General features: G+C 28.1%; 4 protein-coding genes and 1 pseudogene across 4 annotated transcripts; all 5 read left to right on the top strand.

Moving 5' to 3' along the window:
- The first annotated feature begins 635 nt into the window (after positions 1-635).
- Positions 636-2,145, top strand: LOC148233658 (acetylcholinesterase-like). Its single transcript, XM_088188949.1, has 2 exons — positions 636-1,909; positions 1,980-2,145. Exons 1-2 carry the CDS (start codon positions 825-827, stop codon positions 2,143-2,145), a joined length of 1,251 nt encoding a protein of 416 aa, XP_088045075.1. The 5' UTR covers positions 636-824.
- Positions 2,146-2,641: 496 nt separating this feature from the next.
- Positions 2,642-5,284, top strand: LOC148233657 (juvenile hormone esterase pseudogene; annotated as a pseudogene).
- A 378-nt stretch (positions 5,285-5,662) lies between these two features.
- LOC148233656 (juvenile hormone esterase-like) lies at positions 5,663-8,526 on the top strand. Its single transcript, XM_088188948.1, has 4 exons — positions 5,663-5,675; positions 6,999-7,090; positions 7,149-7,686; positions 8,498-8,526. Exons 1-4 carry the CDS (start codon positions 5,663-5,665, stop codon positions 8,524-8,526), a joined length of 672 nt encoding a protein of 223 aa, XP_088045074.1.
- A 3,404-nt stretch (positions 8,527-11,930) lies between these two features.
- LOC148233654 (esterase E4-like) lies at positions 11,931-20,386 on the top strand. The gene is made up of 7 exons (XM_088188947.1): positions 11,931-12,235; positions 12,743-12,886; positions 12,953-13,021; positions 15,810-15,981; positions 16,051-16,604; positions 17,187-17,330; positions 20,206-20,386. The coding sequence occupies exons 1-7, from the start codon at positions 11,940-11,942 to the stop codon at positions 20,369-20,371; spliced, it is 1,545 nt and encodes a 514-aa protein (XP_088045073.1). The 5' UTR covers positions 11,931-11,939; the 3' UTR covers positions 20,372-20,386.
- On the top strand, positions 18,048-19,633 carry LOC148233655 (esterase B1-like). Its single transcript, XM_088188677.1, has 5 exons — positions 18,048-18,064; positions 18,623-18,800; positions 18,864-18,952; positions 19,010-19,429; positions 19,624-19,633. The coding sequence occupies exons 1-5, from the start codon at positions 18,048-18,050 to the stop codon at positions 19,631-19,633; spliced, it is 714 nt and encodes a 237-aa protein (XP_088044803.1).
- Positions 20,387-20,875: the final 489 nt, after the last annotated feature.

The following is a 20,875-nucleotide window of genomic DNA, read 5'->3' as shown; positions in this document are numbered from 1 at the left end:
CAGAATGGCGATTAATAAAAAATATTAAAAATTCGTTCCACCGATAAAAAATCTTCAAGAAAAAATATGTTTTTATTAAAAATTAAAAAAATAATAATATTTATAAAACTGTCAGATGTTTCCTTATTGGGTTATAAAAATGTAGCATGAATAACTCATACATACGTAAAATAAAATCGTGTACGTTAAACAATTTTTATAGCATTTATATCAAGACTTACTAGACTATAAAACTTTGTTTTACGTACACTTTCTGATACACTTACACTTACATATACATAGCCTACATTGTTTGTCGATTTAACTGTTCAGTCTTTCACCAGAATCTCAAATTGAAAGTCCCTCTAAAAAAAATGTTACCATGTATTATTTTAATTTACGTCTTATTAGGTACTAGTTTCTGTCATGGTTTTCACTTGATTTCCGAAACAAATACATCGTTGCCAATAATCAAGCTTCAACAAGGTTTATTAAAAGGAAAAGTAGAGAAAAGTTTCGAAGGAGTAACATATTACAGTTTTTCCGCAATACCATATGCTGAACCGCCCTTGGGAAAGCTTAGATTCAAGGTGAATATGTTAAAAGTTAAGGTAGTAATGTTCTTAAATTTTATATAATCATTTTTTTAGGATCCAGTACCGGCTTCATCGTGGGAAGGAATCAGAGATGGGACTGAAGAAAGTGACATACCGGCTCAATTTAATCCAGTCACTTTTGAGTACTCGGGCGGCGATGATTGTTTGAATCTGAATGTTTATACTCCGCGTTTAAAAAGAGATAAAAATGATTTGCTCCCAGTTGTGGTTAAACTTTTCGGAGGAGGTATGGTGAGCGGAAACAGTACCGCAAAACACTTTAAACCGGATAGTTTCATAGAAGAAAATTTAGTGTTTGTTCATGTTAATTTTCGAGTGGGCGTCATGGCCTTTTTGTGCACAGATTCAGTTAATGCCAGAGGAGATATGGGATTAAAAGACCAAACAATGGCTCTGCGTTGGGTTCAAGATAACATCGAAACTTTTAACGGAGATCCAAATAGAGTAACACTAATGGGTTGCAGTTCTGGATCTGCAACAGTCGAATTTCATATATTGTCTCCCATGTCTAAAGGATTATTTCAGAGAGCTATTATGGAATCTGGTTCAATCATGAACTTTTGGGCAAGAAGTATAAACGCTATCAAGTATGCGGAAAGATTAGCTGTAGCTTTAGGGTATAATAAAATGTGCAATGAAACACTATACAATTTCTTAAATAGATTTGATACTAAAACGCTGGTTTCGACTTCAGCAAAACTTATAAATAAGAATGATATTCAAATGATGAGATCCTTCGCCTTTCCACCTGTTATCAACGAATTTAAAGATTACGTTGGATTTTTAAACGAAGAACCTCATAAAATGTTGGCGAAGGGAGACTTCAATAAAGTTGAAACATTATCTGGGATTAATAGTTATGAAGGATTCGTTATGGCAAATCAGTATCTTAGATTTGAAGGTGACCGAGATTTATTAAATGAAAGTTTCAAAGAATATATTCCTCCATATCTGAATGTGGGTTTTAAGGAACTAGATAGTATGTTACATAATTTATATGGATTCACAGCTAAAAGTTACGAGGAAAGAAAATATGGTTTGACGACCAACGTAGTAAACTTTATCTCTGACCTTACAATAACTTCAGGGGTGTTTTATTCACTGAAACGAAGAGTAAAGCATAATTTCAATAATGAATATTTTTATTATTATTATCATAATTTACAAATAAGTGATCCTCAAATACGCGGCGCTGATCATGGAGCTGAAGAATATTTGCTAGGACTTACCAGAGATCCAAATAAATGGACGCCAAATGATTTTTTAGTAAAAAATTACCTTACGAAATTATGGGGAAATTTCGTAAGAACAGGGTATGTTTAATTAGTGTATAGCTTAAATTGTACTTTTATAAAATTAATTTAAAATTATTTTTTATTTTAGAAATCCAACTCCTGAACAAACCGACTTAATCAATGTTAAATGGTTACCTATGACTACAGATAAATTTCAGTATTTAAGGTTGGGAGTAAATTTGAGCATGAGCTCAACTTTAATGACGAAAAGAAGAGCCCTATGGGAAAAAATTTATGAACATATCAATTTATGATTATATTAAAGTGTTAAATTATTATTTTTACTTAGACAATAAAATTGCTTAATAATAAAATTCTTCTAAAATATATTCGATAATAAAATATGTTTAATGAAATTACTGCTAGATATGTTTTTTTAGTATTTAATAAAATCAATATCACGTTAACTTAAAATTTATGGTTAGGACTTGTATTTTTAAAACGACACTAATTGAATGAGTTGTACAAGTTGTGTTTGATAAAAAAATACATAAAATGGTGCTTAAAGGTATATATCGAAAAATAATAATATTTTTCGCTATCGATTTTTAAATTGAATTCACGTTCTTTTACTGATTCGATTAAAGTACTATAATATCAAATTTATTTTTTCGTGTTTATTATAATATCATAACTATATAATTTAGTGTGTATGCAGTTACTGTTTAAAGGTATAGTTTACATCAGATTACCTGTTTAAAAAAAGTTATCATTATACAATAACTAATTTATGACAGATAAAAAAGCTTTATGAAGAGCAGGGTATGTAAGTATTAAATTCTGTTTAAGTATTATATGTGCAATTGAGAATTTAAGCGTCTGATTCTTGGATATTTTTCGCAGTGTTTAAATTAAATTTTCAACAGAGCAAACCTATTATAATATATTTGCGATAGCACGGTCAGATCGAGAGCTATCCATTTCATTATTATTCATATTTGAGAGAGAGATGGCATGTATGGGTTTATCTATTATTAGAAAAAGTTGTAATTAAATCGTAAAATATAAAAATAACATAGAAAAAAAGTAAAAAATAGTTTGTAATTTATTTCGAACTCTTTAATTTACTTATATTATTTTCTATAAAAATTATTTACATTAATTCAAATTAAAATAAATATTTTATAATTATGTTGTTTATTAATTATTTCTTCAGTTATATATATAAGTATATAACAATCTTAAGTACCTCAAAACAGTGAAAGATCGACCACCGTACATGTACGGCGATACTCCTCAAAGGGTTGATAATTCACATAGGTTTTTAAGAGCACAATAACTACCGCAATTTAATCATATCGGCATGAAATTTGATCTAAAAATAATTTCGTCGGTCAGCCTGATCAGCCATCTTGTTACAGAATGGCGATTATTAAAAAATATTGAAAATTGCTCCGTTAAAAAATCTTCAAGAAAAAATATGTTTTTATTTAAAATTAAAAAAATAATAAAATTTAGAGAACTATCAGATTTTTCGTTATTGGGTTATAAAAATGTAGCATAAATAATACATACATATGTAAAATAAAATCGTGTACGTCAAACAATTTTTATAGCATATATATCAAGGCTAGATATAAACTAATTAGATATAATTAGATATAAACTATGCAATAAAACTTTGTTTTACGTACACTCTCTGATGGAAATGCTTACATATATTATGCATAGCCTTCATTGTTTGCGGAATTAACTGTTCAGTCTTTCAGCAGATACTCAGATTGAAAATCCATCTAAAAAAATGTTACTAAGTATTATTTTAATTTATTTATTCGGTACTGGTTTCTGTCATTGTTTTCACTTAACATCCGAAACAAATACATCGTTGCCAATAATCAAGCTTCAACAAGGCTTATTAAAAGGAAAAGTAGAGGAAAGTTTCGAAGGAGTAACATATTACAGTTTTTCTGCAATACCATATGCTGAACCGCCCTTGGGAAAGCTTAGATTCAAGGTGAATATGTTAAAAATTAAGGTAGTAACGTTCTTAAATTTTATATAATCATTTTTTTAGGATCCAGTACCGGCTTCATCGTGGGAAGGAATCAGAGATGGGACTGAAGAAAGTGACATACCGGCTCAATTTAATCCATACACTTTTGAGTACTCTGGCGTTGATGATTGTTTGAATCTGAATGTTTATACTCCGCGTTTAAAAAGAGATAAAAATGATTTGCTCCCAGTTGTGGTTAAACTTTTTGGAGGAGCTATGGTGAGCGGAAACAGTACCGCAAAACACTTTAAACCAGATAGTTTTATAGAAGAAAATTTAGTGTTTGTTCATGTTAATTTTCGAGTGGGCGTCATGGCCTTTTTGTGCACAGATTCAGTGAATGCCAGAGGAGATATGGGATTAAAAGACCAAACAATGGCTCTGCGTTGGGTTCAAGATAACATCGAAACTTTTAACGGAGATCCAAATAGAGTAACACTAATGGGTTGCAGTTCTGGATCTGCAACAGTCGAATTTCATATATTGTCTCCCATGTCTAAAGGATTATTTCAGAGAGCTATTTTGGAATCTGGTTCAATCATGAACTTTTGGGCAAGAAGTATAAACGCTATCAAGTATGCGGAAAGATTAGCTGTAGCTTTAGGGTATAATAAAATGTGCAATGAAACACTATACAATTTCTTAAATGGATTTGATACAAAAACGCTGGTTTCGGCGTCAGCAAAACTTATAAATAAGAATGATATTAAAATGATGAGAGCCTTCGCCTTTCCACCTGTTATCAACGAATTTAAAGATTACGTTGGATTTTTAAACGAAGAACCTCATAAAATGTTGGCGAAGGGAGACTTCAATAAAGTTGAAATATTATCTGGGATTAATAATTATGAAGGATTCGATATGGCAAATCAGTATCTTAGATTTGGAGGTGACCGAGATTTCTTAAATGAAAATTTCAAAGAATATATTCCTTCATATCTGAATGTGGGTTTTAAGGAACTAGATAGTATGTTACATAATTTATATGGATTCACAGCTAGAAGTTACGAGGAAAGAAAATATGGTTTGACGACCAACGTAGTAAACTTTATCTCTGACCTTACAATAACTTCAGGGGTGTTTTATTCACTGAAACGAAGAGTAAAGCATAATTTCAATAATGAATATTTTTATTATTATTATCATAATTTACAAATAAGTGATCCTCAAATACGCGGCGCTGATCATGGAGCTGAAGAATATTTGCTGGGACTTACCAGAGATCCAAATAAATGGACGCCAAATGATTTCTTAGTAAAAAATTACCTTACTAAGTTATGGGGAAATTTCGCAAGAACAGGGTATGTTGAATTAGTGTGTAGCTTAAATTCTACTTTTATAAAATTAATTTAAAATTATTTTTTATTTTAGGAATCCAACTCCTGAACAAACCGACTTAATCAATGTTAAATGGTTACCTATGACTACAGATAAATTTCAGTATTTAAGGTTGGGAGTAAATTTAAACATGAGCTCAACTTTAATGACGAAAAGAAGAGCCCTATGGGAAAAAATATATAAACATATCAATTTATGATTATATTATAGTGTTAAATTATTATTTTTACATAGACAATAAAATTGCTTAATAATAAAATTCTTCTAAAATATATTCGATAATAAAATATGTTTAATGAAATTACTGCTAGATATGTTTTTTTAGTATTTAATAAAATCAATATCACGTTAACTTAAAATTTATGGTTAGGACTTGTATTTTTAAAACGACACTAATTGAATGAGTTGTACAAGTTGTGTTTGATAAAAAAATACATAAAATGGTGCTTAAAGGTATATATCGAAAAATAATAATATTTTTCGCTATCGATTTTTAAATTGAATTCACGTTTTTTTACTGATTCGATTAAAGTACTATAATATCAAATTTATTTTTTCGTGTTTATTATAATATCATAACTATATAATTTAGTGTATATGTAGTAACTGTTTAAAGGTATAGTTTACATCAGATTAACTGTTTAAAAACAGTTATCATTATACAAGAACTAATTTATGACAGATAAAAGAGCTCTATGAAGAGCAATGTATGTAAGTATTAAATTCTGTTGAAGTATTATATGTGCAATTGAGAATATAAGCGCCTGATTCTTGGATATTTTTCGCAGTGCTTAAATTAAATTTTCAACAGAGCAAACCTATTATAATATATTTGCGATAGCACGGTCAGATCGAGAGCTATCCATTTCATTATTATTCATATTTGAGAGAGAGATGGCATGTATGGGTTTATCTATTATTAGAAAAAATTGTGAATTAATCGCAAAATATAAAAACAACATAGAAACATAGTAAAAAATATTTTGTAATTTATTTCGAACTCTTTAATTTATTTATATTAATTTCTATAAAAATCATTTACATTAATTCAAATTAAAATAAATATTTTATAATTATGTTGTTTATTAATTATTTCTTCAGTTATATATATAAGTATATAACAATCTTAAGTACCTCAAAACAGTGAAAGATCGACCACCGTACATGTACGGCGATACTCCTCAAAGGGTTGATAATTCACATAGGTTTTTAAGAGCACAATAACTACCGCAATTTAATCATATCGGCATGAAATTTGATCAAAAAATAATTTCGTTGGTCAGCCTGATCAGCCATCTTGTTACAGAATGGCGATTAATAAAAAATATTAAAAATTGCTCCGTTAAAAAATCTTCAAGCAGAAATATATTTGTATCAAAAATTAAAAAAAATAATAATATTTAGAGAACTGTCAGATTTTTCGTTATTGGGATATAAAAATGTAGCATGAATAATACATACATACGTAAAATAAAATCGTGTACGTCAAACAATTTTTATAGCATTTATATCAATACTTACTAGACTATAAAACTTTGTTTAACGTACACTTTCTGATGGAAATGCTTACATATATTATGCATAGCCTTCATTGTTTGCGGAATTAACTGTTCAGTCTTTCAGCAGATTCTCAGATTGAAAATCCTTCTAAAAAAATGTTACTAAGTATTATTTTAATTTATTTATTCGGTACTTGTTTTTGTCATGGTTTTCACTTGACATCCGAAACAAATACAACGTTGCCAATAATCAAGCTTCAACAAGGTTTATTAAAAGGAAAAGTAGAGGAAAGTTTCGAAGGAGTAACATATTACAGTTTTTCCGCAATACCATATGCTGAACCGCCCTTGGGAAAGCTTAGATTCAAGGTGAATATGTTAAAAGTTAAGGTAGTAATGTTCTTAAATTATATAATATTTTTTTTAGGATCCAGTACCGGCTTCATCGTGGGAAGGAATCAGAGATGGGACTGAAGAAAGTGACATACCGGCTCAATTTAATCCATACACTTTTGAGTACTCTGGCGTCGATGATTGTTTGAATCTAAATGTTTATACTCCGCGCTTAAAAAGAGATAAAAATGATTTGCTCCCAGTTGTGGTTAAACTTTTCGGAGGAGGTATGGTGAGCGGAAACAGTACCGCAAAACACTTTAAACCGGATAGTTTCATAGAAGAAAATTTAGTGTTTGTTCATGTTAATTTTCGAGTGGGCGTCATGGCCTTTTTGTGCACAGATTCAGTGAATGCCAGAGGAGATATGGGATTAAAAGACCAAACAATGGCTCTGCGTTGGGTTCAAGATAACATCGAAACTTTTAACGGAGATCCAAATAGAGTAACACTAATGGGTTGCAGTTCTGGATCTGCAACAGTCGAATTTCATATATTGTCTCCCATGTCTAAAGGATTATTTCAGAGAGCTATTTTGGAATCTGGTTCAATCATGAACTTTTGGGCGAGAAGTAAAAACGCTATCAAGTATGCTGAAAGATTAGCTGTAGCTTTAGGGTATAATAAAATGTGCAATGAAACACTATACAATTTCTTAAATGGGTTTGATACAAAAACGCTGGTTTCGGCTTCAGCAAAACTTATAAATAAGAATGATATTAAAATGATGACCCTTTTCGCTTTTCCACCTGTTATCAACGAATTTAAAGACTACGTTGGATTTTTAAACGAAGAACCTCATAAAATGTTGGCGAAGGGAGACTTCAATAAAGTTGAAATATTATCTGGGATTAATAGTTATGAAGGATTCGATATGGCATATCAGTATCTTAGAGTTGGAGCTGAAAGAGATTTCTTAAATGAAAATTTCAAAGAATATATTCCTCCATATCTGAATGTCGATTTTAAAGAACTAGATGATATGTTACAGAATTTATATGGAAACACAGCAAGAAGTTACGAAGAAAGAAAATATGGTTTATCGACCAACGTAGTAAACTTTATCTCTGACCTTACAATAACTTCAGGGGTGTTTTATTCACTGAAACAAAGAGTAAAGCATAATTTCAATAATGAATATTTTTATTATTATTATCATAATTTACAAGTAAATGATCCTCAAATACGCGGCGCTGATCATGGAGCTGAAGAATATTTGCTGGGACTTACCAAAGATCCAAAAAAATGGACGCCAAATGATTTTTTAGTAAAAAATTACCTTACTAAGTTATGGGGAAATTTTGCAAGAACAGGGTGTGTTAATTTAGTGTGAAGCTTAAATCGTACTTTTATAAATTAATTTAAAATTATTGTTTCTTATAGGAATCCAACTCCTGAACAAACCGACTTAATCAATGTTAAATGGTTACCAATGACTACAGATAAATTTCATTATTTAAGGTTGGGAGTAAATTTGAACATGAGCACAACTTTAATGACGAAAAGAAGGGCCCTATGGAGAAAAATATATGAACATATTAATTTATGATTATATTAAAGTGTTAAATTATTATTTTTACATAGACAATAAATTTGCTTAATAATAAAATTCTTCTAAAATATATGCGATAATAAAATATGTTAAATGAAATTACTGCTAGATATGTTTTTTTAGTATTTAATAAAATCAATATCACGTTAACTTAAAATTTATGCTTAGGACTTGTATTTTTTAAAACGACACTAATTGAAATGAGTTGTACAAGTTGTTTGATAAAAAAAATACATAAAATGTATGTATCGAAAAATAATAATATTTTTCGCTATCGATTTTTTTAATTGAATTTATGTTCTTTTACTGATTCGATTAAAGTACTATAATATCAAATTTATTTTATGGTTTTTAATATAATAATATAACTGTATAATTTAGTGTATATGCAATAACTGTATAAATGTGTAGTTTACATCAGAGTACCTGTTTAAAAAATAATCTTATTATACAATAGACAATTGCATGAAAATAACTAATTTATGACAGATAAAAGAGCTCTATGAAGAGCAGTGCATATAAGTAATAAATTCTGGTTAAGCATTATATGTACAATTGAGAGTTTAAGATCATGGTTCTTGGATATCGCAGTGTTTAGATTAAGTTTTCAACAGAGCAAACCTATACACTATTTGCGTTAACACGGTCAGTTCTAGAACTATCCATTTCATCATTATTTATATTTGAGAAAAAGACAGCAAATTTAGGTTTATCCCCCTACAATTATTAAAAATTGTAATTAAATATAAAAATATAAAAACAACATAGAAAAATAGTTATTTTGTATAAAAAAAATTTATCGTAATTTTAATATTTAAAACATATCTATATAATGTGTAAATATTTTTTAAGACTTAAAATGAGTTCTGATTATCCTACACATACATTTATCTTAAATCTGGAGTTGTTGGAATTTTTTTCCGACTCCTACTTCGAATTTAAAAATATCGGTGAGATGATCTTAAAATATTAAATTTATTTTAATTATTTTATTTATTTATTTTCATGTAAATTATAACAAAGATGAAAGAACAATTTCCAATTGGTATACAATTTCCGTGATTTTTTTCAATTTAAGTACACTAAAAAAATAAAATAAAACATTAAAAACCTGATGTTTTTGAAAACACAGTATCTACCGCAATTTAATCCTTTCTACATAAAAGTTGTTTTAAAAATTATTTTTTGTTTTAATTTAAACCTAGTACTTATTTTTATTTAACTTTTAATACACTCTTAACTCACATTCATAGAATTGGATCAATATTTATCAGCTTTTAATAATTTAGTCTTTCATACAAAATCCTATTGATTCATATTCTTATTAAAATACTGTAAAAATAATGTATATATTAGTAAAATATTTCCCCAAGACTATAGACTCTAATATTAAAATATTAAAATACCAAATATCTTTTTTTTAAGTATTCATTTAATTATTTATTCATATAGCGGTGGAATAATTGTTATGTTTAATTTATAAAATCATAAAAAGCTGACACAAACAGTTACGTATTATTTTCTCTACTTAGACATATCTTTGTGATATTTGAACCAAACATAGTTAAAACAATTAATAGGCGACAAATAAAATAAGGAAGGAAAAAAACAAGTTTAATTGCTGAAATTCCAGAAATAACTCATATTTCTGAATTAATATTGTGCTGCTGTGAACTTTTTTTATTTATTTTTTATCTCTATTTATCCAATATTAATAATATTTAATTTTTAGGCCAAAGCAATTTGAAACACTCAACGCTCTATTATTTTTAAAATTAAAATAAATATTTTTGATACTTTTGTAACATAGAAATTCGTAAAATATTTTTTATGTAAACCCACGTTTTTTTATTGTTTTTTAAATATTGGGAAATTGTAAACTTTATCATATAAAAACTTTTAAATTATATAACAAAAATACCTGCCTAAATATTATGCTTTCTAAAAGTAAAAAATACGAATATTTAGGTTGAGATCTCTAGCTTCTTTTTGGATAGTTTATGATAAAATTACAGACAATTTATATTTTATTCATTGATCGTTTAATTTAATAGTTACTTATGATTTGTTTAAAATAAGTGAGCATTTAATTAATTTCCTACATCCTATACATTTTTCATTTATTTTTGACAGGAAAAAATTTACAATAACTTTTTTCGAAAGCTGTTACAATGCACACATAAAGATGCCCATTTTAATTTTTTTTTCACAATGGTTAAAAAATTAGTACAAGTTAAAATATAATATATGTTCCAAAAATATTCTAAATCATTCTTTAGTATTAATTTTCTTAAACATATTTTAATAGTAACATCAACGTTAAAGCAACATTTTTAAAACTTACTTTGTAAATTATATATGTCCTTTATAAAACCAATACATTGACCTATTGTATTACTATTAACGTTATCAGATTTATGATTATATTTATTGGATCACAAAATGCAGCATAAATTATATAGGTGTATTGTATATATACTTTGATATCGTTTGCATCAAACAATATTATAGCATTTAAATCAAGGTTTAGACTAATTATGTACATACTATGCTATAAAAATATGTTTATCGTTCACATTCTGATGAAAATATACATTTGACTGATTAGTCTCTTACCTGATTCTCAGATTAAAAGTCCTTCTACAGAAAATCTAAATGTTTTCAAGTACTATTTTAATTTACGCTTTATTATTGATTAGTTTCTGTGTTGATTCATACATCGCTTTCGAATTAAATACATCGTTGCCAATAATCAAGCTTCAACAAGGTTTATTAAAAGGAAAAGTTGAGGAAAGTTTCGAAGGAGTAACATTTTACAGTTTTTCTGGAATACCATATGCTCAACCGCCCGTAGGAAAGCTTAGATTCAAGGTGAATGAATATGTTACAAGTTATGATAGTCACGTTCCAAAATGATATATAATAATTAAAATGTTTTAGGATCCAGTACCGGCTTCATCATGGGATGGTGTCAGAGATGGGACCGAGGAAAGGGACTTACCTGCGCAATTTAATCCATATACTTTCAAGTACGCAGGCGACGATGATTGTTTATATGTAAATGTTTATACTCCGTTTTTAAAAAGAGAAAAAAATGATTTGCTCCCAGTTGTGGTTAAACTTTTCGGCGGGGGCATGGTGAGCGGAAACAGCAGTGCAAAGCTATATAAACCAGATAGTTTCATAGAAGAAAATTTAGTGTTTGTTCATGTTAGTTTTCGAGTGGGCGTAATGGCCTTTTTATGCACAGATTCTGTAAACGCTAGAGGAGATATGGGATTAAAAGATCAAACAATGGCTCTGCGTTGGGTTCAAGATAACATTAAAGCGTTTAACGGAGATCCAAATAGAGTGACACTAGTGGGCGGTAGTTCTGGAGCTGCATCAGTCGATTACCATATTATATCTCCTATGTCTAAAGGATTGTTCCAAAGGGCTATTATGGAATCTGGTACAACCATGAACTTCTGGGCGAGAAGTATCGACGCTGTTAAATATGCTGAACGATTAGCTATGACTTTAGGATATAATAAAATGTGTAACAAAACACTATTTAATTTCTTGAATGAGTTTGACACAAAAACTCTGGTTTTGACTTCATCAAAAATTATTTATAAGCATGATGTGAAAATATTGAGACTTTTTGCCTTTCCGCCTGTTATCAACGAATTCAAAGATTACGTTGGATTTATAAACGAAGAGCCGTATAAAATAATATCGAAGGGAGACTATAATAAAATTGATATCTTATCTGGGGTTAATAGTTATGAAGGGTACGATATGTCAGCACAGCATATTAGAACTGGAGCTCTGGAAGATTTCTTGAATGAAAATTTCATAAAATACATTCCTCCATATTTAAATGTGGAAATAAAGGGACTAGATAGTATTTTGCGTAATTTATATAGAAGCACAGCTAAAGATTACGAAGAAAGAAGATATGGTTTACCGTCAAACGTAGTAAACTTTGCTAGTGATCTATTGATAAATTCAGGTGTATTTTATTCACTGGAACAAAGATTAAAGCATAATTTTAGAAATCAATATTTTTATTTTTATTATCATAATTTTCAAAGAAATGATCCTGAAATACACGGAGCTGATCATGGATCTCAAGATTACTTGCTGGGAATTGCCTCGGATCCAAAAAATTGGACATCAAATGATTTTCTAGTAAAAAAATACCTTACCAAGTTATGGGCAAATTTTGTAAGAACGGGGTATGTTTGTTTTATAGTATAAATCGTACTTTTATATGAATAAATTACAAATATTATTTATTTTAGAAATCCTACTCCTGAACGAACCGACTTAATCAACGTTAAATGGTTACCTATGACTAAAGATAAATTTCAGTATTTACGCTTGGGTGTAAATCTGAGCATGAGCCAAACTTTGATGACGAAAAGAAGAGCCCTATGGAGAAAAATTTATGAACATATTAATTTATGATTATATTAAAGTGTTAAACTATTATTTTTACTCAGACAATAAAATTGCTTAATAATAAAATTCTTTTAAAATATATTCGATAATGAAATATGTTTAATGAAATTACTGCTAGATATGTTTTTTTAGTATTTAATAAAATCAATATCACGTTAACTTAAAATTTATGGTATGGACTTGTATTTTTTAAAATGACTCTAATTGAAATGAATTGTACAAGTTGTGTTTGATAAAAAAAATATACATAAAATGGTGCTTAAATGTATGTATTGAAAAATAATAATATTTTTCGCTATCGTTTTTTAAATTGAATTTATGTTATTTTACTGATTCGATTAAAGTAATATAATATCAAATTTATTTTATCGTTTTTAATATAATATTATAACTGTATAATTTAGTGTATATGCAATAACTGTATAAATGTGTAGTTTACATCAGATTACCTGTTTAAAAAATAATCTTATTATACAATAGACAATTGCATGAAAATAACTAATTTATGACAGATAAAAGAGCTTTATGAAGAGCAGTGCATATAAGTATTAAATTCTGGTAAAGTATTAAATGTACAATTGAGAATTTCAGATTCTGGTTCTTGGATATCTTTCGCAGTGTTTAGATTAAGTTTTCAACAGAGCAAACTTATACACTATTTGCGTTAACACGGTCAGTTCGAGAACTATCCATTTCATCATTATTTATATTTGAGAAAAAAACAGCAAATTTAGGTTTATATCCCTACAATTATTAAAAATTGTAATTAAATAGAAAAATATAAAAACAATATAGAAAAATAGTTATTTTGTATAAAAAAAAATTATCGTAATTTTAATATTTAAAACAAATATAATGTGTAAATGTTTCTTAAGACTTAAAATGAGTTCTGACTATCCTACACATACATTTATCTTAATTACCAGGGCTGTGGAGTTGTTGGAATTTTTTTCCGACTCCTACTTCGAATTTAAAAATATCGGTGAGATGATCTTAAAATATTAAATTTATTTTAATTATTTTATTTATTTATTTTCATGTAAATTATAACAAAGATGAAAGAACAATTTCCAATTGGTATACAATTTCTGTGATTTTTTTCAATTTAAATACACTAAAAAAATAAAATAAAACATTAAAAACCTGATGTTTTTGAAAACACAGTATCTACCGCAATTTAATCCTTTCTACATAAAAGTTGTTTTAAAAATTATTTTTTGTTTTAATTTAAACCTAGTATTTATTTTTATTGAACTTTTAATACACTCTTAACTCACATTCATAGAATTGGATCAATATTTATCAGCTTTTAATAATTTAGTCTTTCATACAAAATCCTATTGTTTCATATTCTTATTAAAATACTGTAAAAAGAATGTATATATTAGTAAAATATTTCCCCAAGACTATAGACTCTAATATTAAAATATTAAAATACCAAATATCTTTTTTTAAGTATTCATTAAATTATTTATTCATATAGCGGTGGAATAATTGTTATGTTTAATTTATAAAATCATGAAAAGCAGACACAAACAGTTACGTATTATTTTCTCTACTTAGACATATCTTTGTGATATTTGAACCAAACATAGTTAAAACAAATAATAGGCGACAAATAAAATAAGGAAGAAAAAAAAAAGTTTAATTGCCGAAATTCCAGAAATAACTCATATTTCTGAATTAATATTGTGCTGCTGTGAACTTTTTTTATTTATTTTTTATCTCTATTTTACCAATATAAATAATATTTAATTTTTAGCCCAAAGCAATTTAAAACACTTAACGCTCTATTATTTTTAAAATTAAAATAAATATTTTTGATACTTTTGTTACATAGGAATTCGTAAAATATTTTTTATGTAAAGCCACGTTTTTTTATTGTTTTTTAAATATTGGGAAATTGTAAACTTTATCATATAATTTTTTTTTAAATATTTAACAAAAATACCTGCTTAAATATTATGCTTTCTAAAAGTAAAAAATACGAATATTTAGGTTGAGATCTCTAGCTTCTTTTTGGATAGTTTATGATAAAATTACAGACAATTTATATTTTATTCATTGATCGTTTAATTTAATAGTTACTTATGATTTGTTTAAAATAAGTGAGCATTTAATTAATTTCCTACATCCTATACATTTTTCATTTATTTTTGACAGGAAAAAATTTACAATAACTTTTTTCGAAAGCTGTTACAATGCACACATAAAGATGCCCATTTTAATTTTTTTTTCACAATGGTTAAAAAATTAGTACAAGTTAAAATATAATATATGTTCCAAAAATATTCTAAATCATTCGTTAGTATTAATTTTCTTAAACATATTTTAATAGTAACATCAACGTTAAAGCAACATTTTTAAAACTTACTTTGTAAATTATATATGTCCTTTATAAAACCAATACATTGAACTATTGTATTACTATTAACGTTATCAGATTTATGATTATATTTATTGGATTGTATATATACTTTGATATCGTTTGCGTCAAACAATATTATAGCATTTAAATCAAGGTTTAGACTAATTGTGTATATACTATGCTATAAAAATATGTTTATCGTTCACATTCTGATGAAAATATACATTTGACTGATTAGTCTCTTACCTGATTCTCAGATTGAAAGTCATTCTACAGAAAATCTAAATGTTTTCAAGTACTATTTTAATTTACGCCTTATTATTGATTAGTTTCTGTGTTGATTCATACATCGCTTTCGAATTAAATACATCGTTGCCAATAATCAAGCTTCAACAAGGTTTATTAAAAGGAAAAGTTGAGGAAAGTTTCGAAGGAGTAACATTTTACAGTTTTTCTGGAATACCATATGCTCAACCGCCCGTAGGAAAGCTTAGATTCAAGGTGAATGAATATGTTACAAGTTAAGATAGTCACGTTCCAAAATGATAAATAATAATTAAAATGTTTTAGGATCCAGTACCGGCTTCATCATGGGATGGTGTCAGAGATGGGACCGAGGAAAGGGACTTACCTGCGCAATTTAATCCATATACTTTCAAGTACACCGGCGACGATGATTGTTTATATGTAAATGTTTATACTCCGTTTTTAAAAAGAGAAAAAAATGATTTGCTCCCAGTTGTGGTTAAACTTTTCGGCGGGGGCATGGTGAGCGGAAACAGCAGTGCAAAGCTATATAAACCAGATAGTTTCATAGAAGAAAATTTAGTGTTTGTTCATGTTAGTTTTCGAGTGGGCGTAATGGCCTTTTTATGCACAGATTCTGTAAACGCTAGAGGAGATATGGGATTAAAAGATCAAACAATGGCTCTGCATTGGGTTCAAGATAACATTAAAGCGTTTAACGGAGATCCAAATAGAGTGACACTAGTGGGCGGTAGTTCTGGAGCTGCTTTAGTCGATTACCATATTATATCTCCTATGTCTAAAGGATTGTTCCAAAGGGCTATTATGGAATCTGGTACAACCATGAACTTCTGGGCGAGAAGTATCAACGCTGTTAAGTACGCTGAACGATTAGCTATGACTTTAGGATATAATAAAATGTGTAACAAAACACTATTTAATTTCTTGAATGAGTTTGACACAAAAACTCTGGTTTTGACTTCATCAAAAATTATTTATAAGGACGATGTAAAAATGTTGAGAATTTTTGCCTTTCCGCCTGTTATCAACGAATTTAAAGACTACGTTGGATTTATAAACGAAGAGCCGTATAAAATAATGGCGAAGGGAGACTATAATAAAGTTGATATCTTATCTGGGGTTAATAGTTATGAAGGGTACGATATGTCAACACAGCATATTAGAATTGGAGCTCTGGAAGATTTCTTGAATGAAAATTTCATAAAATACATTCCTCCATATTTAAATGTGGAAATAAAGGGACTAGATAGTATTTTGCGTAATTTATATAGAAGCACAGCTAAAGATTACGAAGAAAGAAAATATAAATTACCATCAAACGTAGTAAACTTTTGTAGTGATCTTATGATAAATGCAGGCGTATTTTATTCACTGGAACAAAGATTAAAGCATAATTTTAGAAATGAATATTTTTATTTTTATTATCATAATTTTCAAAGAAATGATCCTGAAATACACGGAGCTGATCATGGATCTCAAGATTACTTGCTGGGAATTGACTCGGATCCAAAAAATTGGACATCAAATGATTTTCTAGTAAAAAAATACCTCACCAAGTTATGGGCAAATTTTGTAAGAACGGGGTATGTTTGTTTTATAGTATAAATCGTACTTTTATATGAATAAATTACAATTATTATTTATTTTAGAAATCCTACTCCTGAACGAACCGACTTAATCAACGTTAAATGGTTACCTATGACTAAAGATAAATTTCAGTATTTACGCTTGGGTGTAAATCTGAGCATGAGCCAAACTTTGATGACGAAGAGAAGAGCCCTATGGAGAAAAATATATAAACACATCAATTTATGATCATAATAACGCATATAAATATATTTTTTCTGATATAAATGTTACAAATTTTAAATAATATAGAATGTTTCTTTAATAAATATTTAGAAAAGTTGTAAACCTATTCTTTAACATTAATGCGCTAGGAGTAACTTCACGACGCGCACGTTCGATACTCATCTTATTTATACTATATAAGGCACAGCTGCACAATGGCCTAATTCTATAATTTTTAATATTAAATTCAAAATAATCAGAGCGAATCAAAAATAATTTTTAAAACCTAAAAACTTTAGGGTCCGGTATTTACACACTCACTAGCTTCGGTACCTCACGACAGTGAAGAACCGACAGCTGATGTACTATATATAGTTTAAAATTTTAATCTGAATAATTTAGTGTTTTACATTAATAAAAATTGTATGGTATCGAATATTCAATATGTTTTAAAACATAAAACATAATGTTACTAATTAAATTGCAATTAATTAAACTTTTCATCAATAATGAATCACAATGGATCGTTTGTATATTTTATGTTGTAACTAGTTAATTATATAGTGATTTATTATTACATTTAAGCACTTCCAATTTATAATCTATATATTATCAAATACAGTTCACAATATCAATGTAATTACGGTACATTTTAATACCATATGGTTCATATCGATTCGTTTAAAACGCAACAACAGTACGTTTTCTTAGAATATCATAATTTAATTTATTTTTATAAATTTTATTTTAAGTGTAATATTATATTTATCGTTTTGAAACATAATATCGTTTTTATAAGGTTGTACTAATAGTGAAAAATATGATACTATAGCATACTTTAAAATTCCTCCCTAGATCTATATAAATTTAATTTTATATCTAGAATAGCAGCAAAGTAATTATAATGTAAAAGATAAAAATAGTATTTTGAGTAATTTAATAACCAGTTTTCTCTAACACATTAGTAGTTTAATGAGTATATTTACACAAGCGTTTCAGTGTATCAATAGATTCATAGCGAAGAAGTCTCTTTTTAGAATATTGAAATGTTTTTATACATTTTTATAATTTACGCCTCACTTAGTGCTACTTTGTGTATCGATTCATACTTTGCTCCCGAAATAACTACATCATGTCCAATAATTGAACTACAGCAAGGTTTATTAAGAGGAAAAGTCGAGGAAACTTTTAATGGTCTACCATATTATAGTTTTTCTGGAATACCATATGCTAAGCCACCCGTGGAAAAGCTTAGATTCAAGGTGAATATGTTACAAGTAAGATAGTTCTGTTTTTAATTATTTTATGATAATCAAATATTTTAGGATCCAGTACCGGCTTCATCATGGGAAGGTATCAGAGATGCGACTGTAGAGAGCGAAGTATCAGCCCAATTTGATCTGGAAACTTATGAGTACTCAGGCGTCGACGATTGTTTATACCTAAACGTATATACTCCGAATTTAAATAGAAAAAATAATGATTTACTTCCTGTTATGGTAAGAATATTTGGCGGTGGTATGGTGAACGGAAATAGTAGCGCAAAGCAATTTAAACCAGATAATTTCATAGAAGAAAAATTGGTGTTTGTCCAAGTGAACTTTCGTGTAGGCGTCATGGCTTTTTTGTGTACAGATCCAATAAACGCTAGAGGAGACATGGGATTGAAAGACCAGACAATGGCTCTACGTTGGATTCAAGATAATATTAGAGTGTTTAATGGAGATCCAAATAGAGTAACACTAATGGGCTGCAACTCCGGATCTGCAACAGTCGAATACCATATTATGTCTCCCATGTCTAAAGGATTGTTTCAAAGGGCTATTTTGGAATCTGGTTCAGTGATGAACTTTTGGCCTAGAAGTATTGACCCCGTCAAGTACTCTAAAAGGTTAGCCGTATATCTAGGATATAATAAGGAAAACAATGAAACACTATTCAATTTCTTGAATAAATTTGATACTAAAACTTTAGTTTTAGGGTCAACAAAAATTATACATATTGATGATATTAAATTTTTAAAATCGTTTGCTTTCTCACCTGTTATTAATGAATTCAATGATCATAATGGATTTTTAAATGAAGAACCTCGTGAAATATTAAAGAAGGGAACTTTCAATAAAGTTGATATTTTATCTGGGATTAACAGTTATGAAGGGTACTTCATGTCAGGACAGCACCAGAAAATTGGTAATATGCGAGATTTCTTGGATGGAAATTTCAGTGAATATATTCCTCCATATTTAAATGTGGAATTTGAAGGCCTAGACGAAATGCTTCGTAACATATATAAAAGCACATCTAGAAATGACAGGGAGAGAAAATATAGTATACCGACAAATATTATAAACTTTATCGGTGATCTTATGATAACTTCAGGAATGTTTTACTCATTAGAACAAAGATTAAAACATAATTTTAATAATGAATATTTTTATTATTATAACCATAATGTGCATCTAGATAATCCTCAAATTCGCGGTGCTGACCATGCAAGTGAAGAATTTTTGCTTGGACTTGCCAAAGATCCAAAAAAATGGACTCATGCGGATTTTAAAGTGAATAATTATCTCACAAAGTTGTGGGGAAACTTTGCAAGAACAGGGTAAGTTTGATTTTTAGGAATCATATTACATATTTTATATTTAAAATTATTTTTTATTATAGAAATCCAACTCCTGAACAATCCGATTTGATCAAAGTTAAATGGTTACCTATAACTAAAGATAAATTTATGTACTTAAGTTTAGGGGTAAATCTAAGTATGAAAACAACTTTATTGTCTAAAAGAAAAGCATTATGGAGCAAAATATATGAAAATATTAAATTATAATTCAATACATTTGTATTATTTACCCTAAGTTACCTTAAGTACGGTTTTTATTCCATTTTAAACAAGGTTTATCTTAAACGTGTTTATTAATCTAATTATATTTAATATTCTATACATACATATATTGAGTATCCTTTATATTCACATCCGGCGCGTATGGTGAGATACATTCCCTTTCGCTCATTCGCGTGTTAAATGATAAGAGTGAGTGAGAGATAAGGCATGCGGACCGCATGACATTATCTCTCACTCTTACGTATAGATAAAAAATAATTTAAATTTATTATTATATGTAAATATAATAATAGATATAAATAAATAAATTCAAAATAAAATATACACGGAATTAATACATAAAAAACGTATCTATAGATATATAAAATCTAAAATATCTCAAATAGCTGATAATAAATGTATATTATTATTTTATATAACCATATTATTTGTTATTATTTATAACATTCCAGGAATATTCATTACAATACAGTAAAAAAATATTTTTTT

The sequence above is a fragment of the Plectrocnemia conspersa genome, unplaced genomic scaffold (assembly GCF_051122295.1).
Source record: "Plectrocnemia conspersa isolate PC_06_02 unplaced genomic scaffold, ASM5112229v1 ptg000007l, whole genome shotgun sequence".
Taxonomy (NCBI): domain Eukaryota; kingdom Metazoa; phylum Arthropoda; class Insecta; order Trichoptera; family Polycentropodidae; genus Plectrocnemia; species Plectrocnemia conspersa.
The sequence above is the reverse complement of the archived record's forward strand: the minus strand, read 5'-3'. Positions and strand labels throughout refer to the sequence as shown.